The sequence below is a fragment of the Papaver somniferum genome, chromosome 1 (assembly GCF_003573695.1).
Source record: "Papaver somniferum cultivar HN1 chromosome 1, ASM357369v1, whole genome shotgun sequence".
In the NCBI taxonomy this organism is placed as follows: domain Eukaryota; kingdom Viridiplantae; phylum Streptophyta; class Magnoliopsida; order Ranunculales; family Papaveraceae; genus Papaver; species Papaver somniferum.
The window spans coordinates 113,257,450-113,284,729 of NC_039358.1; the positions used below are offsets into that span (position 1 = coordinate 113,257,450).

The window sequence follows — 27,280 nt, forward strand, 5'->3', positions numbered from 1 at the left end:
AGAAAAAATCTTGTTTCAGAAGAACAACTTTAAATTGATGATGTAGACATGCTGTTTTTTTTTGTTACATTATGTGTGACTTGAGGTTACACATATATATCTTGTTGTATTTTTAGCATGGAATTTGTATTTTTCTATTTGTTTCTTATTTTTTTTGAATTTTTTGTGAGTTTTTTGTTTGATACCGAGAAGAGGATGAAGAAACAATCTTGTTTTGGAAGAACAACTTTAAATTGATGATGTAGACATGTTGTTTTTTGTTACAGTATGTGTAACTTGAGGTTACACGTATATATCATGTTGTATTTTTAGCATGGAATTTGTATTTTTCTCTTTGTTTCTTGTTTTTTGTGAATTTTTTGTGAGTTTTTTGTTTAATACTGAGAAGAGGATGAAGAAACAATGTTGTTTCAGAAGAACACCTTCAAATTGATGATGTAGTCATGTTGTTTTTTGTTACAGTATGTGTAACTTGAGGTTACACATATATATCCAGTTGTATTTTTAGCATGGAATTTTTATTTTTCTGTTTGTCTCTTGTTTTTTGTGAATTTTTTGTGAGTTTTTTTTTTTATACTGAGAAGAGGATGAAGAAACAATGTTGTTTCAGAAGAACAACTTCAAATTGATAATGTAGTCATGTTGTTTTTTGTTACAGTATGTGTAACTTGAGGTTACACGTATATATCCAGTTTTATTTTTAGCATGTGTAACTTGAAGTTACACATATATATCCTGTTGCATGTGTATTTGTAAATAGTTGTAGCATTTGTATCTTTAAGACACATTTGTATCTATTTCTTTCTGCATATGATATATTTCTCCTGTTGAGTATGTTGATGACTCATTTTTTGTTTAGCTTGTCGGAAGCTATTGGTTATTAAGTTGTGGTGGTGTTGATGGTGGAGGTGCAGGTTTTGGAGGAGGATGAGGAAGCAGTGGTGGTGGTGGTGGTACTGGATGATATTTGGAGGATAATTTGTATTTGGAGTTAGTGGTGGTGTTTTGGTATGAAGCTGAGAGGTTTGGTATGGATGTTAGAGCTGTATTAGACACTGTAAGTTGGATCTACTTTACATTATGCTTGTCTTAGTGGTGGTGTTTTGGTATGGATGTGTTAGACATTGTAATTTGGATCTACTTTACATTCTGCTTGTCTTAGTGATGGTGTTTTGGTATGGATGTGTCATTTTTAGTTACACATGCTAATTACATGTGTAACTTCTAGTTACACAATCTAAATAGATGTGTAATTTCTAGTTACATATGCTAATTAGATGTGTAACCTTTACTTACACATACTTTGCTTTAGGTAACTTACGCTTGCAAGTTCATGATAAATGGCATATTTCATATGCAGGTGTAACTCCTAGTTACATAAGCCAGATGCATGTGTATCTCCTAGTTACACATGTTATATGCATGTGTAACTCTCAGTTACACAATTCAGATGCATCTAATCAGATGCTTGTGAAACTGAATATACACTGTTGTATGTACTGTTCATTTTAATCTTATAAATACTGATTGTTTGTTGTTATATTTTAGGTTTCAGATAACTTCTTAAAAGCTAATTGCTTAAATGTGGTAATGGTCTCGCTGGAGCTGGAGTTGACGCTGAATACACAAGTCAGATGCATGTGTAACTCTCAATTACACTAGATAGACACATATGTAACTCTCAATTACACTAGACAGATGTGTGTGTAAATTCTAGTTACACATGCTAAGAAATTGTTGTAAATGAATATTAAAGTAATACATGTATTTCTTTTGTGTTTTCTTTTTGATGTTTATTTTCTACATATATATATACAAGTGTAACTTTGCATTACACATATCATAAGATGTGTAACTTCTGGTTACACATGCCATATGCATGTGTAACTTCTGTTTACACCTTCACACTGTATTTTAATAATTTCGGGCCTAGATTTAATAATTTTGGGCCTAGATTTAAATTTTATTTAATTATGGGCTTGACAACATGCATAAGGGTATCAAGGTCTTTTAAAAACTCGGGGCCTAGATTTAAACTTTTTTTAATTAAGGGCCTCATATTATGGGTTATCCATGGGTTGGGTCTGAGCCTAATTTCCCCTATCGATAAAGTAATGATCCATGGCAATTAATACAGATACATCTCCACCCATTAATGAATGATGATCATTACGATCCATGAATCAATGATAATCCTCGCTGCTGCCGGTAGTCCCGCCACAATCCTATGATAAAGAATGAAAAATGCAACAAAACAGATTTCACTTTTGCGGAGAAAAAAAATACCTAAGTCGCTAAAAGTGGTCTCTTTGATCAGGCTTTTCTTTCTTCTTAGAAAAAACGCTCACCAAATACGTTACAGAGTTACTGAGAGTCGCACTTTAAACTTTCATCTTATGTTCGTCCGTATAACAAGTATTTGGTTTCTTTCATCTCTTTATTGTAAAAATTTGCTTCTTTTTTCCTTCGTCGAGTTGTGGGGTCAGTGAAAATGAAATGCATTCAATCTTTTTTTGGTGAACCAAAACGAAAGTCCAATGTCTAGCTTAGCTATGAATAGATCTAATTAGTTGAGCACTCCCCGATTTAGTGCCTATCCCCCTCTCTCTCTTGCTCTCGGTCTCATGCATGACTCATGAATACTACCAAAGAATTAGCCGCTGTCGGATCTTCACCATCGTCGTCTGCAAAAGAATCGAAACCTACTGTTACTGCGAATGAATGTTGTATGTGTGGTGATTATGGCATAACTAGTGAACTCTATCGGTGCAACCTCTGTTCCTTCAGATCTCAGCATAGGTAGGTACCTATGTTTAATTTGTCGTACCAATTTGATCAATTTCTTTCTTATCTTCCATTTTTCAATCTGGGTTTTCGCTTTTCAATGTTATTCTCTAATTTCTGGCTCTGGGTTTCAATATACTCTCCAAATTTCATCAATTTCTGATTCTGGGTCGTCATAGTTTTATCTTGAAATTGAAAGATTAGTTAATAACTTGAAATTTACAGATATTGCAGTAATCTATATCCAAAAGCAGAAACGTACGAACTCTGCAACTGGTGTCTGAGAAAAGATGACGGGTCAATTATAAGCACTGGTCACCATGAACAGCAAACATCAGATAAACGTTCATCACAATCAGGAAAGACGATAATGATCAAGAACAATAATCCAGTGAAATTGAAGATTCAATTACGAAGATGTAATTCCCAGATACTGAATAACAACAACAATAATAATGATCCAGTCAAAAAGCAGAGATGTTTAGAAAGATTGTCATCATCATCATCATTATCATCACCGTCATCTAGTGGTGCTGGAAGAAAGAACACTACTAACAATAAGACAACGATCATCTCTAATGCTACAGAAGAATCTGAATCATTGATTAGAAGAACAAAATCTGAAGATATATCAAATTCGTCATCATCATCTGCTGGAGTAGTCAAACAAGTGTTCAGAGGTAAAGCTAGAAGGTACAAACTCTTGGAAGAAGTCTCTAGCTAGCAAGTAGTAGTAGGCACATATTTTGCAACGAGGTGTGTTAGGTTTGTAGCGGTTAGAATTTTGTCGAATAGGTTCGGTCATCAGGTGTGTATAACATAACAATAAGTAGTTGATGATCAAATACGCTAGTAACTGCTTTGTGTTTGTTCTGATAATAATAATAAAACAATGAGTTGATGATGATCATATAGACGACTTGATATTTTGTTACTCTTCCTTGGCCCTTGCGAAGTCAAACGAAATGAACGGCAAAAATGCTCGAGTCGGTGGGGCACATAGTTAGTAAGTTCGCGAATGATTCACGAATTTTTCCGTATCACGAATTTTACCGTCTTATTCGCGTACGTTTGCAACTCCGAACCCAAGTCGCGTATTATGTGGCATTCCCGGATTATTCGCGAATCGTTCACGAATTTTACGTATCCCGAATGATACGTCCGCTTAATTCGCCATAAATTCTTTAGCTTTTACTTTTCAAAGACTCTACTTTTTGGGCTTTACTGCCTCCCGAACATACACGACCGAATATTAGACGTGTTGTAATTTTTATGAAACAAAAACGACTGAAGAGATTTGAAGGTGAAGGTAAGAGAGATCTCAAACTCACTAACCAAGCATCTAAACCACCATACGACGTCCTTTTGGATAACTAATGTTGTATATATTATTAATATCATCATATTGAGTTTATTTTTTCCTTAAATAACTCACACATATGCATAAAAATTGGTCTATGACCTTATAAATACAAATTATTTGTTATATATAGATACCGAATTTTCAGAGCCGAACTCACATTTATAAATCGAATTATACACGTACGTATGTCGTTCCGAATTAATGACGAATCACGTCCCGTTGACCGAAATTTGGACCGAATCTGGATTTTACAAAACCGTATAATACTCGTACGTTTGCCGTTCCGTATGTTTGCCGAATCCCGAATTGCTAACTAGGGGCACAACAGTAGGATAAAGATGCAGGAGTTTTAAAAAGGGAAATCACACCAACTAGGAGGACTTGGGGGAGGGTTCTGGAATCTGGATTAGATCAAAAGCACGTTGATATCGGCCAAGAATTTTATTTTTGTCATGGAGCCATTAAAGCCCTATCAAGACTTTTGGTGCATGAGTAGAGAGACACAGACACTAGGTGTCGGATGACCTGTGGCGCTACCATTTAATTTTTTGCCCTAATTTCCACGGTGACACGGTCATGAGTCTCTGTTTCTCGGTTTCGAATCGGTAAACTGGTGTGCCGTCTTTAGATTTGGTGTGCATGTAACTCCTACTGTATTTCACAAGTTTCTTGCAGGCCAAGGGGCATAGTAACTTCTATTGTTTGTTATTTCTCCCAAAGAGAAAATTACGTACCTACAAAAACAATGAATATATCTGATCTTTTACCAATCATTGCGTTCGATGATAAAAGGCTGTCTCGGCATAATTTTAACTTCAAGATATCATGTGACCCACTCACAAGTCTGAAACTCATTTGGCCTGCAAAAACGTGGGTTTTGGACAGGCTATTTGCCCGACAGGCTTTCCCTTTAGAATCTCAAATTCCATTGGCAAGTGTGGCTCCCTAAGTTTGACGGGATTGGACAAAACATGAATCATGTGTGCGAACTCCTTTTTCCCATGCCGCTGGCTAGTGTTATGGTATTAGTAGGACTAAGAAATGCATATATTGGGCTTTTAGCCCGCCAACTCGCTTTTGGACTCACATGCAGCTATGCTACTTCCACTCCTAGTTAGTAAGTTCGCGAATGATTGGCGAATTATTTGCGAATTTTTCCGTATCACGAATTTTACCGTCGTATTCGCGTACGTTTGCAACTCCGAACCCAAATCGCGTATTATGTGGCATTTCCGGATTATTCATGAATCGTTCACGAATTTTACGTATCCCGAATGATACGTCCGCTTAATTCGCCATAAATTCTTTAGCTTTTACTTTTCAAAGATTCCATTTTTTGGGATTTACTGCCTCCCGAGCATACACGACATAATATTAGATGTGTTATAATTTTTATGAAATAAAAACGACTGAAGAGATTTGAAGGTGAAGGTGAGAGAGATCTCAAACTCACTAACCAAGCATCTAAACCAGCATACGACGTCCTCTTGGATAACTAATGTTGTATATATTATTAATATCATCATATTAAGTTTATTTTTTCTTTAAATAACTCACACATATGCATAAAAATTGGTCTATGACCTTATAAATACAAATTATTTGTTATATATAGATACCGAATTTTCAGAGCCGAACTCACATTTATAAATCGAATTATACACGTACGTATGCCGTTCCGAATTACTGACGAATCACGTCCCGTTGACCGAATTTTGGACCGAATCTGAAATTTACAAAACCGTATAATACTCGTACGTATGTCTTTCCGTACGTTTGCCGAATTACTAACTAGTTCCACTAGAGGTTGTTGCTTGTTACCTTTTGTCTAAGCAATTATCTGCTTATTCTTTCCATCAATTGATAACATATAGAGATAGAGAGGGTCTGGAATTTTGTCTTTAACAAATTGGCGGTTTTGTACGAATGCCTATTAGTTAACAAAACTAGTCATAAAAATCCAAGGTGACCAAACTTGTGGTACAAAAACCCCACTCAAATGTTGGGATCCATTAAAACTCCATCGTAAATAAAATGGATACAAAAACTCCAAATTTTAAAAATTGATACAAAAACCTCAAATTTAAATGTTGGTTTCATCAAATTTTATTCTGGTTTCATCATAAAATTTGATGAAACCAACATTTAAATTTCGGACTTTTGTGTTAATTTTGTTTTGATGGGGTTTTTGTGTTACTTTTGTTTTAATGGGTTTTTTGTGGAAGGATGATGACACCTCTGGGATTATAATTCGCGGACCGATTAGCTAAAGGTAAGAAAAGAAGAAATGAGGACATAGTTCGTCATTTTAGAATTATCATAGAGGGAATCCTCCTATATTATAGAAGAAATGAGCACATAGTTCGGTGTGGAGTTTGATGATAAGTCCGCCGGGCATCCTCCACAATTGCATTAGAGGGAATCCTCCTATATTATTCCATCCTCCGCCGTTGCATTGGAGGGAATCCTCCTATATTATTCCATCCTCCCTCTAATGCATTCTATGGATTAGTGGAATCCTTGGCCATTTTAAGGTCAATGTTTTAAGAAGCCTCTCATCCTAATAAATTGCTACTCCAATAGTTGTTGGAATTTTATCCGCTCCATCCAGTTTACTTGCTGACACTTAATACCATGAATAATATTTCTTAGGCACCTTGATAAGGAAGGAAATTACCAGTAATCTGAGCATATTATAAGATTTTTAAGCCCTCCTTCGCCCAAAATACTACCATACACTGTTTTATCTATAGGAATGGTTGAAAGTGGACGCTACACGACACATTATTTACCGTGTGAGAAAATCAGGATGCGGCGATATACTATCAGCAGTTTAAGGGTTTCACTTATTATATATATCCCATGTGGTTCCACTAGGGGTGCACGTATCCTATCTTTACCCGCCACCCTATCCTATCCGTCACAATTTTTATCCGCATCCTATCCTACCCGATAATTGACGGGTAGGGTGACGGTTAAACTTTATCTTATCCGTCGTCAAATGGGTAGGGTGACGGATAAAACCCGAAAATATCCTATCCTACTCGCTTACCCGTCTGACAAGGTCTTTGCTTAGTCAAGTTGTAATTGTTTTTTTCTTCAAATACAAATGAAGAAGCTTGGTCCTTGCAAAATGTTGCCTCTCCATCCAAAATCCAAGTAGAACTTCATTCGGTTGATCTATATAACATGAATCCATGATGCGGTAGAGAATTATTATCATATATGTGTTACTTATTACATAATGCATCAATTACCATGACTGTCTTATTTATATGCAGGATTCTACAGGAACATGTATAAGTAGATCAAACGTTCAGGATAAAATCTTCCTCCTTAATCTTCGATTCTATGGCATTCGACAATCTGTTGTTGACATGAATGATACCAACTTGTTCACAAGGTCATATTCCACAATGAAGTTATTCTGAACTATATTCCCAAAAATGGCCACGTCGTCTGTTGGCAGGAATGCTAGACATGCAAACAGCTCATCATTGTCGTCGTTTAGTTTGAAAAGGTTCAAGGGATTAAGAACAATATCAGCATCAGTAAAATGAGCAGTAAGGTTGGAACCGAATTTGGGTCTGAATCCCCTGGATAACATAATCTTAAACTTGTATTAGGATCAATAACGGGATCAACTGTAATGGCTTTCTTCATTTCTGCTTCAAGTGCTGCGTAAAAATCAGCTGGTAGAGATGTTACAGTAGAACCGGAGTCGATAACAATATTCCCTTTTTCAAGTAGTACTTCATTATTGCTGCTAGTACTGGTGTTGAAAGGAACTCTAATATCACCAACACTAATAGCTTCAAGTGTCAGATAATAGAAAGATTGGTTTTCTTTAAAGATTATTGGAGTTGAAACAACTTTTGATCCATCAACTAGCTTAGGGTTGTTGCCAAAGGTTAATTTACTTGTTGTTGTGTTTGCATTAACATTCACCAAACAGTAAGAAAAAAAAAACGATTATACCCGCTACCCTATCCTACCCGACCCGCCAAATAATGGGTCGGGTAGGATCTTATCCATTTAATGGCGGGTAGGGTGGCGGGTAAAAAATTTCTTATCCGCCATTTAACGGGTAGGGTGGCGAAGTAGGCCATATCCTACCCACCCTACCCGTTGTGCATCCCTAGGTTCCACCAATAAAAAGATTTCTGTTTTTCAAACGATCCCATCATTACTTACTTTTACTCATTTTCCATAGTGGGATTACTTCTTCAAATTAAGAGAACTCCTTTAAAATAAACAAATTAGTCTTTAAATGAGACCACCTATAACTCTCGTTCTAAGGGGTCTTTGTAAATGGTAAAAGTACTAAGTTACCTTCACTAGATATAATTATGTTTTTATCCTTAAACCCAATACTTCCAATCTATTCCCATTTCTTTCGAAACCGATCAAAATTTGGAAAATTTGTCTTCTTCATATCATTTTTTTTTCTTGGAAATACTCGATTCTAAGTTAATGTGTTTCGTGAATGTAGAACATCAAGAACAGTCATGCCTTAATACTCTGTAACGTCAACTCGAGTATCGAGCGCATTATCAATACATAACCTCTCTTCAGAACTGGCCATGCCTCCGCTCTTCGTTCGATATACGGCTATGCTAGGTTAACGCTCAACCTCATCTTTCGCTTTGCTCCTATGATTGGACAAAGGGAGCCTTGCTCATATGGTTGAACAGACTCGACTTTCTCCTCTAAACTGGATAAACAACTTGAGCATTAGCCTCTGATTATCGATAGACATCAGGTCAACACTTGACCTCATAAGGCCTTAGCCTCTTCTCATATTAATGGATCAACTTGAGCATTAGCCTCTGATTATCGATAGACATCAGGTCAACTTGAGCATTAGTCGCGCTCCTTACGCCTCTTGAATCCCAACAGGAGTCGACGCAATTGATTCCCTTAGCTGACGTCCTTTACAACCTTAGAGTTGTTTAAACCAATCTGCCTCCCACAGATAAGCCTATATGTGATTTCCGTTCTTATCAAAGATCAAGGTGTGGTAGGAAATAGATTGCAATAGATGAAGATAGCAAACCTCAATATCCGGTCTTATGACTCCCGAAGAGCATCCTAGATTATTATACACCTCACAAGCGTAAACTTTTGGAATCTCAAAGTCTGAGACGAAGAAACTTTGTGATTTCTATCTATCTCGTTTGTTGGAGCAAGCTCAACAATCAAAACAAGATCAGGATACACAAACTATCAAGATAAAGATAGTTGGACCTGGGTTCACGAATTCCTAGGTGAAGTCATTTTAGTCGCTAAATCCTAAAAGGGTTTGAAGGAGAGGACGACTCTAATTTACAACAAGGACACACAAGAATATTGTCAGGGATTCAAAAATCCCAGTTGTTTGAGGTTTTCCTTATATAAACTTTCAAGGTAAAGGTTGCTTTGGATTTAAGCTAAGCTAGCTTTGGAATCAAGTAATCAATAATCACCGTTAGATGAAAAATTTGACTTTGAGATTAACAAAACAGAGTATATACTCTATTTAGGATGAACCATAACCGAACCGTGTACAATGACTTGTTCATGAAAGGTTAGCTGAAACTAGCCAATCGAACTATAAACTTAAGTTTTCATATAACACTTTAAGACTTTAATCTTGAGTTACACATGTGATCAAATATGTCTAGATTTTATTTTAGAGAGTTGTTCAAATGCCGATCATCTCATAGAAAATTCTGATGCATCTGAAAATATTCGATAATGTAAGTACGTGTACCTGGTATGTGTATTGTACCAGTTCGTGAATATTTTTTTTCAAAGTACATGTACTGGGTATGCGTACCCTTAAGACAAAAACGGATTCAGGAACTCACAGATTTTTTATGGTTTGCATACTGGGTATGTGCACCATTTCAATTTTGAACCAACAAATCTTTTCCGGTTTGCATATTAGGTATGTGTACCTTTCCAGGTTCACGAGTCAACAGACTTTTTATGGTACGGATACCGGGTATGCATACCAAAAAGTCACTGCCGAACTATAGCTACGCCGATATGTGTACTGGGTATATGTACTTCGGCTCCAGACTTATAACAGTTCTCCAATATGTGAACTGGTATGCATACTATCATGTATCCAGATTAACAGTAGTTCTTTATCTCTCTAATAATTAATTCGAAACATTCCCGAATAACATCAATGACACATATCACTGTTCCAAGCTATTTTCAAATGATTAAATCTTGAATCATAGTTTAGGTTATAAACAATAAATTTTTATTAACCAAATTCATCAAGTATGAACAAATGTTCTTAATCTTAGTTAGTCCTAATTCGAGAACGATATTCAAGATAAACTTGACTCGAAATTTCTATTATGCATAAACTGTCTAATTTAGTCATGTGACAATATCTTATATATAGAAAGGTGAAAACTTGAGGTGGTTCAATCTTCACTTACCTTTTGTTGAAGAAGTTCTACAGAGCTCCGGTTGATCTTCGCTTCAAAAGATAGAACGCAGTGATATCCGATTCTCAACTACACACTTCTATCCTAGTCTTAGACTTTCCTAAATGTAGACTAGAAATCAAGATATAGTTTTGATCAACTAAATTTGACAACAATCTTGAGATAACAACACTTGTGAGTTCGACCGAGAAACGCTCTAACAATCTCACGCTTTGTCAATTTTACTGACAAAACTTTAAATACATATGGATTAAAAAATAAAGCTTCAATACTCCAGAATCCATCATGCTTGATTTTCTTGGTTCTTTAACTCCTTGAATTCTTTGTTCCTTCAAGTTGCAATGATTCTGAACGTGTTTAACTCAGCATCGTTGTTGTTGAACAACCGTAGCGATAACAACTTTGATTACACATATTCTCAATCGTTATTATACAGGAACATAGTATTATTATCTTCTCTAAAGTTCAATTGTACCACAACTTCGAAGTAATACTACGGTGATATGTTTATCCCCCTTAATCTATACTTACATCTTTTGCATAATAGGTGAAACCTATAGATGTTGATTGACTCCCCTTACGTAATGATCTGTAAACCATATGTATGTAGTGCGAAACTACTAATTAATTCTCTCCTTTTTGTCAATAAAAATTGGAAAAGGTACGAAAATAATGGGATCGTAATGAATTCAAACAAAAGATACTTTAAGACTTAAAAATAAATCATATCAACTTTAATTTAGATGATGTCATAGAGTATAAAATACTTAACGCTCATCTAGGAGATTTAAGATACAAACATCCCCTTTAAATTCTACGTTCACTCTCCCCACAAAGATATAGAAATTAAGCACAAGTTCAATTAAAACTCTCCCCCATTTGATGTTATTAACAAGAGAACAACATGAGTGACCTTAATTTAACGAAAAATAAGGATTTTGTCGGACATCAACAAATCACACGGATTTGTATCCTAAACATCGACATAAAATCAATCTCAACGTCATTTACGAACAAAAAGATAATTCAATCGACATAACTCAGCATAAGAAAATCTTACGGAGTGGATAATGCATTAATTACACAAGAGTGTGTCGACAAGTAGATCAATACTGCGAAAAAATTCTCACAAAGTTTGTTCTATTTTCAGTTCATAAAACATAATATATTTAAATTTTGAGTATATATGAGATATCAGTTCAATTCACAAAAAGTAAAGGACACATATATCTCGTAAGACATTGTAATAATCAAACCAATAATGATTAAATACTACAAGTTCATCTTCTAAAAACTCTATAGTTTAAATAAATAAATCTAAAAACATACAAGATGAAAATCATTAGAAATAGCTTGTGTGCTCGCAATATTTGCAATACCAAACCCTAGTTATCCTTCTTGAACACAAGAATAAATTCTCATGAGAAGTTTCCTAGTGACGCATCAAGTTATTTTTGATATCCTGAGCGGAGAATTCCTTCTCATTGTTGAAAAACTCGTTAATGATGGGATCATTCAGTTCTTCCATGTCTTTAGAAATGTCAGTTAACCCACTGAGTTCTTCTCTCATATTACACAAGGTATTTTTAGACTAAGCCATTACGTGTTCATAGTGAGTAATCTAATCCAAGGAGAGATTGATTCGAGATTTTAAATCATTCCTCTTAGACACAAAGTTCTTTACTTTAGCTTTGAAATTTTTATTCTGGCGACATATAGATAAAAGAAAAGTTGAGTTAGAACCTTTTTCTTCTCCAAGTGATTTCTCCTTTCTGGTCCTTGTTTATTTGATTCCTTCACATAGATAAACAACTTCTACTGCTTCCTTTTTGGTGATACCTCTAGTTACAGGAGCCATTGAAGTGTATTTCTTAAAGAAGAACAAAATAAAAAAGTAACCTTAAATAGAAAAATGACCATCCTTAAGAAGGTTCGTAAACCAGTGCGTTTTTAGTATAACCTTGTCGTTCTTGAGCCATAAAATACAGAATTTTAGACAACCTTTTACATTTTTACTTGTACTAATTATTAGTTACTTATCCTCACGAAAATCATAGTTGTATCAACATAATATTGAAATATATTCTTAGCTCAAGTAAACAATGTTTAGAGCACAAGAGTTAATGATTCGAAAATACAGACTATTGAAAGGTGATGGAATACAAATATGCATTCAAGATTTTGGAGCTGGATCAACAAGATCACATACACCGATCACATACAACGATATCACTATGAGATTATTATGAGGTGTTTCACGTTTAAAATTAGCAATAAAAAAAATTCAAGTCGACTTGAGTAATCTTCTCATCACAAAGAGTATTGTGATGAGTTTTGTGCAAGCCTCATTTTCTCAAGCTAAAATATTAAGGCTGCACTTATTACTACAATTAAGTAGTGATGGGGTGAGTAGGACACTCACCACTTGAGTCAATGGGTGACTTAAGAAGTTATTAGTGTATTCAGGAGTCTTACCTTTTCTAGTTCTTCTTATTCGTTTATCTCTCTTTAGCAATGAAATTCTCGAACTATTCTTCAATAACTGGTTCATTCTCTACATGTCATTCTGAATTTTAACAAATTCCTTGTTATCCTTCTTGAATTTCCAACATTTGTCTTGCACGTGATTTTTACTCCCTCAAAAGAAAAAATGCAGAGAGGGTTCATCTTTAGAAGATTCGGCTACCTGTTTATCACAACGAACTGTTTTCATTTTACATGAACCAGCAGGGATGAAATAGTTGTTGGTGACTGAGGACATTCTTGTGAACCCAATACCATTAGTATTACCAACGGACTTTTTCCCAAACAACATAGCTGTGATTTTGTTCGATCTTCCCGAGAGCCTTTGTCGATCACACTTGAGGGGATCAATCCCATTGTCTTTTACAGACAGTGTTCTAGTGAAGGATTCATTAAGTTTATCCAACTCTAGAATTTTCACTTGAAGAGATGATTTGAGTTTTTCCAAGTTTTTTTTTCAAACGAAGGTTTTCTCGGTGAATTTCTTCACTTCTATTCAGGAATTCTAAAATCTCCTTATCTGACTCAAAATCAGATTTAGAATCAAAATCAACAAATATTTCTACACACGGGGCTGAATTTTCTGTCTGAATTTCAGAAGTATGCTCATCAGGGTTATCAAGAGAAACTATGAGAGCATTATTTCTGTGAAGAGAACTTCCATCTTGAATAGCTAAATCATCTTGGGTGTCAGTTCAGGAGCGCCGCTTCCCAGCTTGTATGTTCCTTCTTATGATATTTTTGACTTGTTGTGCGGTCATAGATATATTTTCTTCATCATGATCAACACAACATTCGTCAGCCCAAGACAAGCTTTCCTTCGAAGAAGTTACGCCTGTTTTGGTTGTGGCTTTAAGTGCATAAGCGCTTCTTTAGCCATACTATGCTCGTGATAAAAAATCTTTAACTTCCCAACGAGATTATTTATGGAAATTGTTTCAAGGTTACTTCCTTCCATGATGACATGTTTCTTAGACTCGTATCTTTCTGGTAAATATAGGAAAATTTTCATCACAATGTCCTTTTGGGGAATGGTCTTCTCTAACATATAACATGCATTAACAATTCCAGACACCTTTTGATTAAACTCATCAAACGAATCTTCATCAGATAAAGGAAGATTTTTCCAGTCATAATTTAGGTTTTGAAGCCTAGCTTCTTTTTCTACATCACAATATAGGTTGGTCCCAATCAAATCTGTATTGTGTAGTATTCCTATCTACAACATGGCAGTCTGTAAATGGCCTGTTTTTGTGATTAAAATATGTGAGAAAATTATAAGGAATTTTATTTGGTCTGGTGATGAAGAGGTAAGAAAATTCACTACCTTGTCTTGGAGGAAAGTTTGCACTCCTTATAGTGAACTTGGTTTCGGGATTCAAAGACTAGAAGTCATAAACAAAGCCCTTCTCATGAAAATGACGTGGAGAATTATAAACTCAGAAGAAGAATTGGAATTGTTCATTAAATATAAGTTCAAGAATAGGAATGGACAATGGAGTGACAACTGGAAGTTATCATCAATTTGGCCTGGACTAAAATGGGCTTGGGGAACCTTGAAAGAAAATATAAAATGGTGTATTGGAAATGGTCATAATGTAAATGTGTAGTTTGACACTTGGATTGGTGAGGCTCCTCTGATAAAAAATACTGAGTTAACTTCTTATGTGAAGAACAATTTGCAAATGAAGGTGGCCGATATTATCCATAATAACAGGTGGTGTATTCCTCATGAAATGCAGCAATTGCTCAGTTTCTTTTGTTCACCGGACATAGGTGAAGGGCAGGATTTATCAATTTGGACTAGAGAATTCCATGATAATTTTAATACTTCATCTCCTATTGCTATTTAAGACATAAGGAACCTAAACAGCATTGCCCAAAACATATATGAAATTCACTTCTTCATCCAAGCATTGCCAGTAATTTCGGGAAAGTAGTTCAAGGAATTTTTGTAGATGATTCTGTCATGGTTGGGAAAGGTTATGAATTATCCTTCAAATGTTTCATTTGTGAGAATGCTCAGGATAGTATGGATCATATTCTTTGGAAATGTGCATTCAGTATTAACATATGGAGATGGTTGTGCTCTGTTTTTCGGTTCAGTCATGCAAAATCTTTTGATGATATATGGAACAGTGCAAAAAACAAAAGTCCACTGATTAAAGAAGCTTGGATCACTGCAGCTTGTTCAGTCATTAAAGAGCTTGAGTTCCAAAAAATAAAAGACTGTTTGAACAAATCAAGCCAAATACTTAAAATCATAATCAAAAAAACGGTGTTTGAAGGGGCCTTTAAAATGAAAGGAAACAATTGGAACCAAAACTATGACCTCCGGGTAATTTCTTTTTTCAACCTGGGTCCTAGGCACAACAAGTTTCAATGCATTAAAGCTTGTTATTGGTCTCCACCTCCAATTGGGTACACTCTGTTTTGTTGTGATGGTTTTTCTTTTGGTAACCCTGGTGTTGCTGGATTTGGAATAGTGGTTAGAAACCATTCATGTCAGGTGATTGGTGTTTTGTCAGGTGGTATTGGCATTACAAATAACTATGTTGCAGAAGTTTATGCAGTAGTGTGTGCAGTTGAATTAGCAGGAGAATGCAAGTCGCATCACATTATTCTGTCTTCAGATTCTAGAACAGTGATAACTGACTTTTCCAAAGGTCAGGTTCCTTGGTTTATTAGAATGAGATGGCTGAGAGTTGTAAGTAAAGTTGCTTCAGTTTTGTTTAAGCATTGCTTTAGGGAAGTAAAGTTCTCTGCTGATATGTGGCTAAAAAAGGAGCAAGTTTAGCTGCAGGAGAAAGACAATTTTTATATGGAAGACCCAATTTTCTAACCCAATTGAAATTCCAGAGGTTGAATATTACAGATTCTTCTAGGTGCCATTTGTTTCCTTTTAGCTTTTTCTTCTTGATGTGTGTTGATATTTTTATTTAAATTGGGTATTGGGCCTATGTAGTTGGCTCTTTTTTTTAGGTCTTTGATTTTTCGCTATTGTAATTACCCAACTTCAGTTATCATTTTAATAAAATTTTATGTGATCCAGGAAAAAAAAGGATGAAAGGACCAAGAATAGACAAACAAGTCGAAAATAGAAATAACAATTGCTGAAAATTAAAAAAAAAAATACAAGTAAATGGAAAAAACTAGGTAGACATTGATGTAGGAGGCAACATAACAAAAGTAAAAAGCATTAAAGACTAAGTATGATTCTTCCACAATTGAAAGCATCACCAACACTACAAACAGACTGTAGGAGGACTCACTGCACACCAGTCCCAAGACCATCGAGGAGTAAAATGACTAAAACGAAGAATGTCACGCTTCTGTGAACAATAACAGTAATAATAATATTAATAGAGGCACGATCCATGAATAATTTTACTTGCAAACCATCTCACAAGATTTGCATTGATTTTTGTGTGAAGCTCAAACAAACACGAATTCAAAGCTAGTATTTTGACAATACATTTTTCTTGCAACACTCTACATTCATACCAACAATGAGCATAATCCAAAAAGTATAACACCACCGTCTACCACTTTGAAATTCAACCATTGAAAACTAACAATTTAAATTAATATTAGTAGATTGTGAAGTTTGGTACTTCGATTTGTGCTCATGTTTTGTAGGAATATAAAATGTTATAAGAAGAATATATTATCAAAATATTAGCTTCACACTCATTATAGTTTGAGTTTTTCATAATAAAATTGGTATAAATCCTGTAAGATAGTGTGTAAATAAGATTATTTATGGATCCTCCCTCGCATTAATAATAACAATAATGATATTATAATCTTTCTGAAGAGATTGAAGAATTGTTTGGCTAGCCGCGATGGTTAATATTCCTCTAACATCTTCCTTGGTTGGTTTTCGTAAATATGTTGGCAAAACAATGAAAAATACTTGAATGAAGTTGTTTTTCCCATATGAAGATACTCATCGTTCGAATCCGCAGGTTCACCATAACCTAGAATCCTTAGAGCCGAAGTAACTTTTGATTCAGGGACTGTGACAAAAAAACATCCGAAAATGCATTTCTTGCTGTTTTTTAAACCGATTGATATGAATTTGCCTCTCGTCATTGGAATTCGCCATTGATTATGCAACGCTAGTGATAAATATTATATCGCTGGCGATATAGATAACATCGCTCGATTGGATTTCGATCGCGTAACACTTTTACCATGAGGGCGCGACTAATTTACCGGACCACGTGGTACGACAAATGGATATTTTCGTACCATGGTCCATAGGAACCGGCCTTGACAACACAAGCTACCCCGTCTTGTTTGGTCCGATCATTTACATTTTGCTTCTAATCGATCACTATCAAAGAAAGGCTATTGTTACATGGAGTTTCCCTTAAAAATAGTATAAATGTTTATTGAGAGATTTTATTAGCTTCCAAGTCCCAATAGTGTTTGGCAGCAAGTGGAGAACCTCTAGAAACTACCACTTCAATGAGGTCACTTTCAAATCCGTTATATTTGGTCCAAACACGCGCAACCCATGTGAACCAGAGACAAAACTCACCAGATACAGTGTGACATCGAGTTGTCTGTTTCATGTACAGTGTTACAGTTACGCCGCCCGTTCCGACCTAAGATTTAAAGAATGGTAGATGGTGTTGATAAATATAGATGATAGCAAACTTATCAGTCTACGTAACGTTTCAGTCACATTATTGTCATGTAGCTAGTGGCTTGGGTTAGCGACTAATTAGTCAATCAGGGACTGATGCATATGTGACAAATAATTAAATTGATATGACTAGTTAATAATCAGATGATATGATATGACTCGAGCACAAGTCTGAACACGAAAATACTCTTTTTCTCTGTTTTGCTTATGAACACACAAGAATGAACGAGAAAATTAAATTGCTTTCATAATTGAATAATGTGAATCGAACAAGATGGGTAGTTGTTGCTAGTTATTGTCAGAACTCCCCACTCACTAACCATAAACAAGCACCATTCATCACGGAAAAATTAATTTAGTTATCAATTTACAGTCAATAAATAATAATTGTATATACTAATTATTAATCAATATGTTAATCTTAATTAGTATCTTAATAGGTATTCTAGATCGATATACTACTTAACGTGGAACTATTACATACTGTCAGATCTTATTGACTACTAGTTTAGTTAATTAAGACAATTTAGTTCTGACATATTAACTCTTTAATTAAGTTACTAACCAAACAAGTTGTGCCATGGATGGTGGAATCATTCATGATTCATCACTCTGTGGCAGTGGTATTGCCTTTCATTTGAATTGGGCTATGATTGTAGTATAAAGCATATGGTTGGGCCTTTATTTCAGCCCAGTATTTATTATAGCAACCGGCAAGAATATAAATTCTCCAGAAAAGAATGCAGGTAGATCTCTCATTTATAGAGAGACAATAACACCATGATCATACATCAATATTATAGTGGAGCCGCTGAAAATGATATCCACCCTATTTTACACCAAAGTAAGTAGATACTGAACTGTACCCGAAGCAATGTCTATCCAATGAATTTGAAGCTTGTTTATGTTTCCACATCTCCATAGATATCAAACCACCTTCCAAATAATCCAAAAACTAATAGCATGTTTAGATATTATTTTTAAGAAGTTTTTTATTGATTTTTGGAAGTAAAAAAATCAAAATTTAATTAGGATATATAATTTTAGATTGTTTTTCAAAAAAAAAATTGGACAAGACCTAGCAAACACTAGCCGCAAGACATTCAACAGCAGCAGCTCAACAATTGGTTTAGAAAGGAAAATGACCGATCTAAAAGCTCATTTTTAGGGGGTTTGCAAATTCAATAAAGAAAGAGGTCAGGAGTTGGACAATGTACAGATCATGCGGATGCTGGGTTATATAGTTTCTAAGCATCAGCTGGTGATTCTGAAAAGGTTCAGTCAGGTTTCTTAACTATATAAGGTTGGCTATTTGGTAGTTTTAGGAAATTGATTTGGGTATATGATTTCATCATAAATTCTATAAAAATAAATGAAAGCTTTTTATGAAATAGAATGGTTAGCTTTTGACTCTGTTTCTGTTATCCAAATTTCTTGTAAGACTGGGTCTAGTGGAGATTCCCAAGCTCCCCACACCCCAAAATTGTGGTCTAATATGCCTTTTCCTGCTCGTGTTCCTTATTTTTTGGGAATCCATGCGTAAAGAGATCATAGACGAAGATGATTGTTCGTTTTGGAAAAGTACAAAACAGATAATGATCAACCGTTTTTACATTAAAAACCTTATAACTTGGAGGGGTTTATAGAAAAAGAAATGAGGTTTTTCTTAAAAATCGTATAACTTACTGGAAAACGGATAATCATTATCCATTAAAATTTGTGTAAGTCCATAAAGTAGAAAATAGACAATCAGTGTGCGTTCTTTTTTTCCCAGAACCGGACAACCATTATCCATCCACAATACACATAAAGAACCACGCTGAAGTCGGACTTTTCCCAGGATGACGCGAAAAGTGAGTTGGGAACATGTTATGAAGAATCGTAAGAGTCAATGTAGTCAACCTCGGCCGAGTTGGTCGACATATCGCCGATAATATCGATTCCGGTGTTATCTGAGATGCCAATATTATCGATATTCCACCAATATTAGTCGATATTCACCGATATATTCGATGAAATATCGTATTTTGGCCCTGTCTGATATTCACCCAAATCAGATAGTGACTACACTGCGTAAGACTCAGTCCTGTATAGTTGATACCGGATTATATTGTGGAATAATTGGGAAAAAGATTTCCGGTCGGAGTATCATTGGTGGGAACCGGGTATAGGACACTCGGCAAATATAAGTCATTTTGACAGTTGAGACCTATGTAGTCAATTTCGGCCATCTCGGCCGAAATTCGGCCGAATTTTTCCTTTTCGGCTCATAGCATAGCGAAACAACGAATTTTGGCAAAACGGAAAGTTACCGAAATTCCACCGAAATTCTGCAGAGGTTACATGAATTTCCATCCAATTTCCATCTTGAATTGTACTAGCACATTACATGACCGTTGTGAATTGCCAGCGACATTGCAGCTTGAAGGTGCTAAATTCACCCAATGTTCTGTTTTCACTTTGTTCCATCATTTACTAATTATAGATATGGCCCTCCTAAATATAGTGCTAGCTGATACAAAACGTGAGGATTTCCTCCAAAAATTGCTCCATCATTCAATAAAGCAGGGCATTACTTCCGTCTCTCGTACCTATTGATTTGTCTAAATTTAAAGATGGTTCAACCTAAATCAGAGTGTCAGACCTAGTAAGGCTGGACAGTTAATTCTCTGCCTCCATCTTGAAATCCAATGAAGATGAACTCGATGCCTTTGTTTTTTCTTAATGAATATTTGTTTGGTTTGGATATTATTTCATTATATCTTAACATATCTAGAAAGTATATATATAAAAGTTGGAACCGAAATTACACCGAAATTTGAAAACGGAATTTCCACGAGACAACGTTGTACCAGTGTCTCGTTCGGGACCGAGATGAACCGGAATCCGAAATTAACTACCTTGGTTGAGACAGATCTATGTTGAAATCTCTTATCCATATACCTGATTCTGAATTCGGTGGTGTCCAATCTGACTGACTCAAGTTGGGAAGCTCAAACCTATAGAAAACAAAAATAATCAATGTATGCAACAAATTAGTGGGCGAATACAGACAACGCAAATCTCCCTATTTTTATTTTTCTTTCGAATAAAGATCAAAAAATGGCTTATTTTAAAAGCAAAAACATTATTACGGCTTTATATTCAGGCCCCACTTATTTTTCAACCAAACGGAACCCAAGAAATTGAATGCGTTTTTCTTCCCACGCCATTGAATTGAATGAAAAGAATTGTATTTATCGAGTAAGAGTAAAGTTTAGTCCTTTTTGATAAAATTCAAACCAACAAATCTGTTAAGTAATTTACTATTTTTAAACAAAAAAAAAAGTTGAAATTTTTAAGTGTTTTCCCAGTACTCATGGATTTACATTTCTCCTCACATTCAAAGCTGTAAACACTAAACAGTAGAAGTAGATAGACTATTTTAATGGCATTTCTCATTTCTCATTCTTCTTCACTCTCACTCTGCTCATTCTCTGCTTTCCTCTCCTTTTCAATCATACTCTCACTATCAGGAGAGTAAGCCATTATATAAAAAAAAAACAGCTCATTTCTCTGAAAACTCGATCCAATCATTGATCCAAATAGCTGCTTATTGCGATGAGCTCATTATGCTAGAGACCTACTACATATGCAAACTTTCTGCAGATCGCTTAGCCAGTTTATCTTCAGCTCGAACAGTGAGCTTAAAAAATGGGTTATTTGTCTTGTAATTCAGAGTCTGCAATCATAACTTGTGATCCATACAACTGGGATATAAAAAACAGGAAGAAAAAGAAGAAGAAGAAAAAACCCAAGATCAGACAATTTTCTTACAGTGATCTCGAATCAGCAACAAATGGGTTTTCTCCTCAGAGTTTTCTAGGCAAAGGGAGCCATGGAAGTGTTTATAAAGCTGTTCTTGATGAAGGTAAACTTACTGTAGCTGTTAAGAAAACAATTCATTCTTCATTACTTCATCCAGATAATGAAATTGAAATCCTTTCTCGGGTTCGAAGTCCTCGATTAGTAAACTTATTAGGATTCAGTCTCGACATAAACGATAACAAATTACTGGTTGTCGAGTTTATGCCGAATGGGTCACTCTATGATCTTTTGCACTCGAGTACTCGTCGAATGCTTAGTTTGAGCAAACGCGTCAGGTATGCTCTACAGATTGCGAAAGCAGTAGAAATTTTGCATTCATCGAATCCGCCTGTTATTCATAGAGACATTAAATCTTCAAATGTTTTGATCGATTCGAATTGGAATGCTCGATTAGGAGATTTTGGATTAGCTTTGAGAGGATTTGTTGAAGATGTGAAGCTAAAATGCACCCCACCAGCTGGTACATTGGGGTATCTTGACCCTGCCTACATTGCTCCAGAAAATCTAACTGCGAAAAATGATGTTTTTAGTTTTGGGATTCTCTTGTTAGAGATTTTAAGCGGGAGAAATGCAATTGATGTGAATTACAGTCCTCCATCAGTAATCGATTGGGCGTTACCGTTGATCAAGCGAGGTGAGTATACTTCGATTTATGATGCACGAATTGATATTCCTGATGATATATCTGTGTTAAGACAATTAGCAAATTTAGCTGCAAAATGTGTGAGGTCAACAGCAGAGAAAAGACCTGCTATGTCTGATGTAGTAAAGTGTCTTAGTGGTTTTACGGAAAGAATTTCTTCTCCATTGTGGAACAATCTTAGGAGACGCATGACTAAAGAATCGACATCTGCATCATTGTCAGCGTCATTGTCCATTGGACACGACATGTTTGATAATAGCAAAGAGATTATTGTTAAAACAATTAAACATGGTATTAGAACATCATCTTTGAAGAATTACAGAAAGGTTTCAAGTTTCGAACCTTATTTCGATTTGAAAAACCAACCCTTTACCGATAGAATCCGGATTCATCGTTCGAATTCTATTGGTTCAATTAGTGAAACAAAAGTGAGTTCGGATACTAGTTTGGGGAATAAACAGCTTGCTCTAGTTGAAGTTAAAACTGGGTTGGACTTGAAAATGGCTGCTCTTAGATTAAGCAAATCAAGATCTTTGAATGTCCTGCAAAGTACGCGACTGATTCACGACATCGAAAGAGGGTTTGTTTTTCGACTCGTGAAGAATCCTTATATCAGATCCTTAAGTGTAACAAAACTTGTTCTTAGTAATGAGAAAAGTCTCCAGAAGAAACTGATTGAGGAGAGGAAATACGATTAGTTGTTTTCTTTGTAATTTTAGTAATGTGGTTATTGTTGGATACCATTGAAGAATGGAATGCATCTTTTCTTATGTAAGTTACTCATATTTATTATGTTATCAGGTATTTCAGTTGCAGATTTTCAGCCAACTTATGTTGTACGATTTGCTAAATTTTACCCATGCCTAGCTACATACTCAACACCTAGCTAGAATCATGTATGGGGCGCCAGGCCCTTGAATCTTAGTAGTGAGTTTTTTCCCACATGGGTGTACTTAACAGCTACATTTTGACGCTGACACAAGGGAACGGCAAATTCCATGAAACATTCGCGGCACAGTCGGATAGCCACTATTACGACGAGACAGACTATCCTCACTTCGATCCGTAAGTCCCGAGTCTAATAATCAATTTGTTGGGAAACTGAGCAAATACCAATCGATACATGGGGCTCAGTGGATATACTATATTCTACAACACATACCTGGGAATAGGGGTGCACATATCTTATCCTTACCCGCCACCCTATCCTACCCGTCAGAATTTTTACCCGTATTCTATCCTACCCGTCATTGACGGGTAGTGTGACGGGTAAACATTATTTTATCCGCCGTCAAATGGGTAGGATGACGGATAAAACCCGAAATTATCCTACCCTACCCGCTTACCCGCCTAATATATCGAAAAGATCAAATAGTCCTTGTTTTCTTTTTGTCTCGTGCCCATTTTTTCGTTATTTTAAAACAAAGGTGAAATTTTAAATTTGTTTTCTCCATTATCTCTATTCCCAAATCGATCGGACGCGGAAAATGTTTCTTCCTAGTTTTCTCCCTCAAGGCTTCAACCATTTCTCCTCTACCTTACTGTTCTCGATCTCATGTTCATCTTCCAGGGTCTCGTTTAAACCCTTTACTCGGTTGGTTCAAGGTAAGATCTAACTGCAAAGTTGATTTTATTTCATTTTATTTTTTGTGTTAAATTGATTGAAAAAATCTTAGAGTTTGACGATTTCATGCATGTTGCAGGATACAATCTTAGGTAATCTTAACTGATTAGGACAGTTCCAAAACCTGTTGGAGTAGACATTGTTCCAATCTTAGGTAATCCTAACTGATTGATGAAATTTCTCATAAGAATTTAATTTGCTCCTCATGGAGGACGAGTTTCAATGGGATTTAAAATCTCTGGTCATATGTAAGACCATTTGTGTTGAAGTTAAACATTTGTGTTTGATTTCGATTTGGTTAGAATTTTTTTTGGTAATTAGAAATTTTGTTGAATTTTAGGGTTTGTTAACAGTGTGTTTACAAGTGGGATTTATGTTATTATTGCTGAGAATGTTTGGTTGTATGCAGAAAATGATGTTTCTCCAAGCATTAACAAGGAAATTACAAAGGAGCTCATAGACGAGGTTTGTGTTCTGCACTTTTCTCAATTGTGTTTGCTATCTCTAATTGGTTTATGGATTATTCTGCTATATATTATTGAACAAGTGTACTTGTCTTGGTTGAGCATAGTTCAAGCTGAATTTGATATGCTCTTCTTCTTTAATCTCATTATTGCTCAGTGAACTTTAGATGTTTTAAACAACACTAAAGTTCAGTATAGATACTTAGTGGGATTCCTTTGGAGTTTGACTGGTGGTACCCCGTAAAATAGACTTAGTGTGAGGAAACATGGTTGAGATTACAGAAGTGATGTCAACGAGACCTCATATTCCCTCTCAAGCTGCATCTCAATCTGTGCAACGAAGGGCCAGTGCTGTTGCATCTCTGCCACCTCCACCATCTTCTCAACCTGAGGTCAGAGAAAGTATGAAGCATAAGAGGACATCTTGGGTATGAGAGAATTTCGAAAGGAGTGTTGATGAAGCTGGTATTACATGGGGGAAGTGTAACTACTGTGAATGTGGTAAATATAAGGCTGGTGGTAAGGAGTATGGAACATCCAATTTGAACTATCATTTGACTAAGTGTCAAACGTATTTGAAAACACTAGAATACTTGCTATTCTGTCACTTATAGCAAGAGACATACTTGTTATTCCCGTCTCTTCAGTTGCAAGTGAATCCGCTTTCAGTACTGGAAATCGAATACTTGGTCATTTCCGAAGTTCTTTAAGACCCCGAACTGTGGAAGCATTGATTCTCCTACAAAACTGGTTGAGGACACCAATTGATATGGATCCATCTACATTTGGAGCTGAAGAGAAGGATGACGTCTTAGATTCAGGTATGGAACTTGCTGCTATTTAATTTTACATGGATCCTTCTAACTCATTATACACTATACTTCTGCTACCTACCTCAGTGCATTGAAATTCTCAATAGTTGAATGCAAATATGCTAAGCTGCGCACATCTATTAGTCACTAACAACTTGTATATGCATACATGAAAAACTAGAAGATGAGAATATACAAACATGAATTACAATAGGAAGAGAAATTATACACTCTCTATGGCCTATGCTTGTCTTTACTATTTCTTACCTTAATGAAGAAAAAAAAATCAATTGTACAGTACATGTTCATGCTCAAGTCTTACCTTAAGCCTAGTTGTAGCATGTATGTATTCCTTTCTTGTTTAAGTTCAGGAGGTCTGCATCTTATCTAATAGCAGACTTCTGTTAGAAGGATAGATTAATAGGCTTGTGGTTGGATAGAGTTTGATCAAGTGATTCAGTACATTTAATATTGATTATGTCAGCTTCTTCCTTCTGTACACGGTTATAATATATGATATGTATTGTATTAGTTGCTATACAAACATACCTTTGAAATATTTGTTCATGAACCCATTATTAGTCTCATAATCTTAGTCACTTTTGCCGGATCAAGTTTATAAGTTGTGCATTGCCATGAGAGCTTTTTGTAATAATTGTACTGCTGCTCCTCCTGTGATTTGAAAGATGAGTAAGAATATCACCAACAGTGAATGCCAGGAGTTTCCTCACTTCCGAACCTTTACCGAATTGCTTGCTTTTTGAACTCCTAAACTGTTATGGAGAGGGTTTGCATATTAAGAAGAAGTGATTCCAAATTACTGTGCACATACACAGTATTACTTCGTTGTTGTTACAGTATGACGAGAAGGACCCAATGTATTATTAAACAATAGCGGGGACCCATAGAAGAAGGACCCAATGTACACGTTTGTGTTCGTATAGTTTGCAAAGTGGTTCAATTGTTTGTAGTAATTTACAGATTTTTACGTTGATTGGCTTTATCTGTTGTTTTGCAGATTTATTTGGTGATCTTGGTATGTATTCCATCATCGTAGATGAAGATTGAAGAAGAATGTCATATGAAGAGCTTTTGGTGATGATACTAATGGTTTTACAGGACCCTACCATCAGTTTTTTATCCTGTTGGTTACTATTGAAAAGAGAATTGTTCTTTTGGTGCTCAGCTTGTGCCCTGCAGAAGCTATTTCTAAATTTTGATAGAGTTATTAGGCTGGTTTTCAAGATGATATTGTTATCTGCATTTGATAGCTTTTGTTTTTCCCTGTCATTGTCATATCTATCCTAGTCTTTTATGTCTGTAGGGGAATCATATATCAGTCATATCATTTTATTAGGCCTTTTTGTTTTCTTCTGCATCATCTTCTCAGTTTTTTAATCTATCCAGCTAATATTCACAGGTGTTTGCCAATTGGTTATAGTGGTGGAAGGAGGGTAGACTCTAAACTTGCAGAGTGGTCCGACTCCCCTTCCCTGGCATCCATGAAGGCCTTCCCCCATTGATACATATTTTGACTGACGGCCCCCCCCAAAAAAAAAAAAAACGGTTATACCCGCCACCCTATCCTACCCGACCCGCCAATTAATGGGTCGGATAGGATCTTATCCGTTTAGTGGCGGATAGGGTGGCGGGTAAAAAATTTCTTACCCGCCAGTCAGCGGGTAGGGTGACGAAATAGGCCATATCCTACCCACCTTACCCGTTGTGCAGCCCTACCTGGGAATGAAAATGCACAATTACGATCTACAAAACAAAGGAGCGGTGTCTTTAACTTTGATGGGAAGAAGACGGAACCGCTAGGACTAATCCTCCCAGATGTCAAAGTCGGACCAAACCAAGACAGTTCACATGATCCATGCAAGTACTTCGTACTCGACCATCCTCGGAAGAAAATGGATGCATCGGATGAAGGAGATACCATCCACACTCCATCAAAGCCTAAAGTTCTCAACAAAGGATTGAGTGGCAGGGTTTAAGGAAAACCAAGTATGCCCAACTATGAAAAAAGCCGAACTGCGTCATATTCACAAGTACCCAAAGCGTACAAGGATATGCAGACGACACTCTGGATTAAAAACG

At 35.8% G+C, this 27,280-nt stretch overlaps 3 protein-coding genes across 4 annotated transcripts; all 3 read left to right on the forward strand.

The window, feature by feature from the left end:
- The first annotated feature begins 2,506 nt into the window (after positions 1-2,506).
- LOC113332035 lies at positions 2,507-3,696 on the forward strand. Of its 2 annotated transcripts, none has more exons than XM_026578707.1 (2): positions 2,507-2,799; positions 3,019-3,696. In XM_026578707.1, exons 1-2 carry the CDS (start codon positions 2,636-2,638, stop codon positions 3,506-3,508), a joined length of 654 nt encoding a protein of 217 aa, XP_026434492.1. In that variant the 5' UTR covers positions 2,507-2,635; the 3' UTR covers positions 3,509-3,696. The 2 variants fall into 2 exon arrangements, with proteins under 2 accessions (XP_026434492.1, XP_026434487.1); XM_026578702.1 differs by having other exon boundaries at positions 2,541-2,799; positions 3,010-3,696.
- An 11,389-nt stretch (positions 3,697-15,085) lies between these two features.
- LOC113349360 lies at positions 15,086-15,913 on the forward strand. Its single transcript, XM_026593335.1, has one exon. It carries the CDS (start codon positions 15,086-15,088, stop codon positions 15,911-15,913), a length of 828 nt encoding a protein of 275 aa, XP_026449120.1.
- A 5,138-nt stretch (positions 15,914-21,051) lies between these two features.
- On the forward strand, positions 21,052-23,104 carry LOC113296991 (serine/threonine-protein kinase-like protein At3g51990). Its single transcript, XM_026545366.1, has one exon. The coding sequence runs from the start codon at positions 21,464-21,466 to the stop codon at positions 22,976-22,978; it is 1,515 nt and encodes a 504-aa protein (XP_026401151.1). The 5' UTR covers positions 21,052-21,463; the 3' UTR covers positions 22,979-23,104.
- The last annotated feature ends 4,176 nt before the right edge of the window (positions 23,105-27,280 follow it).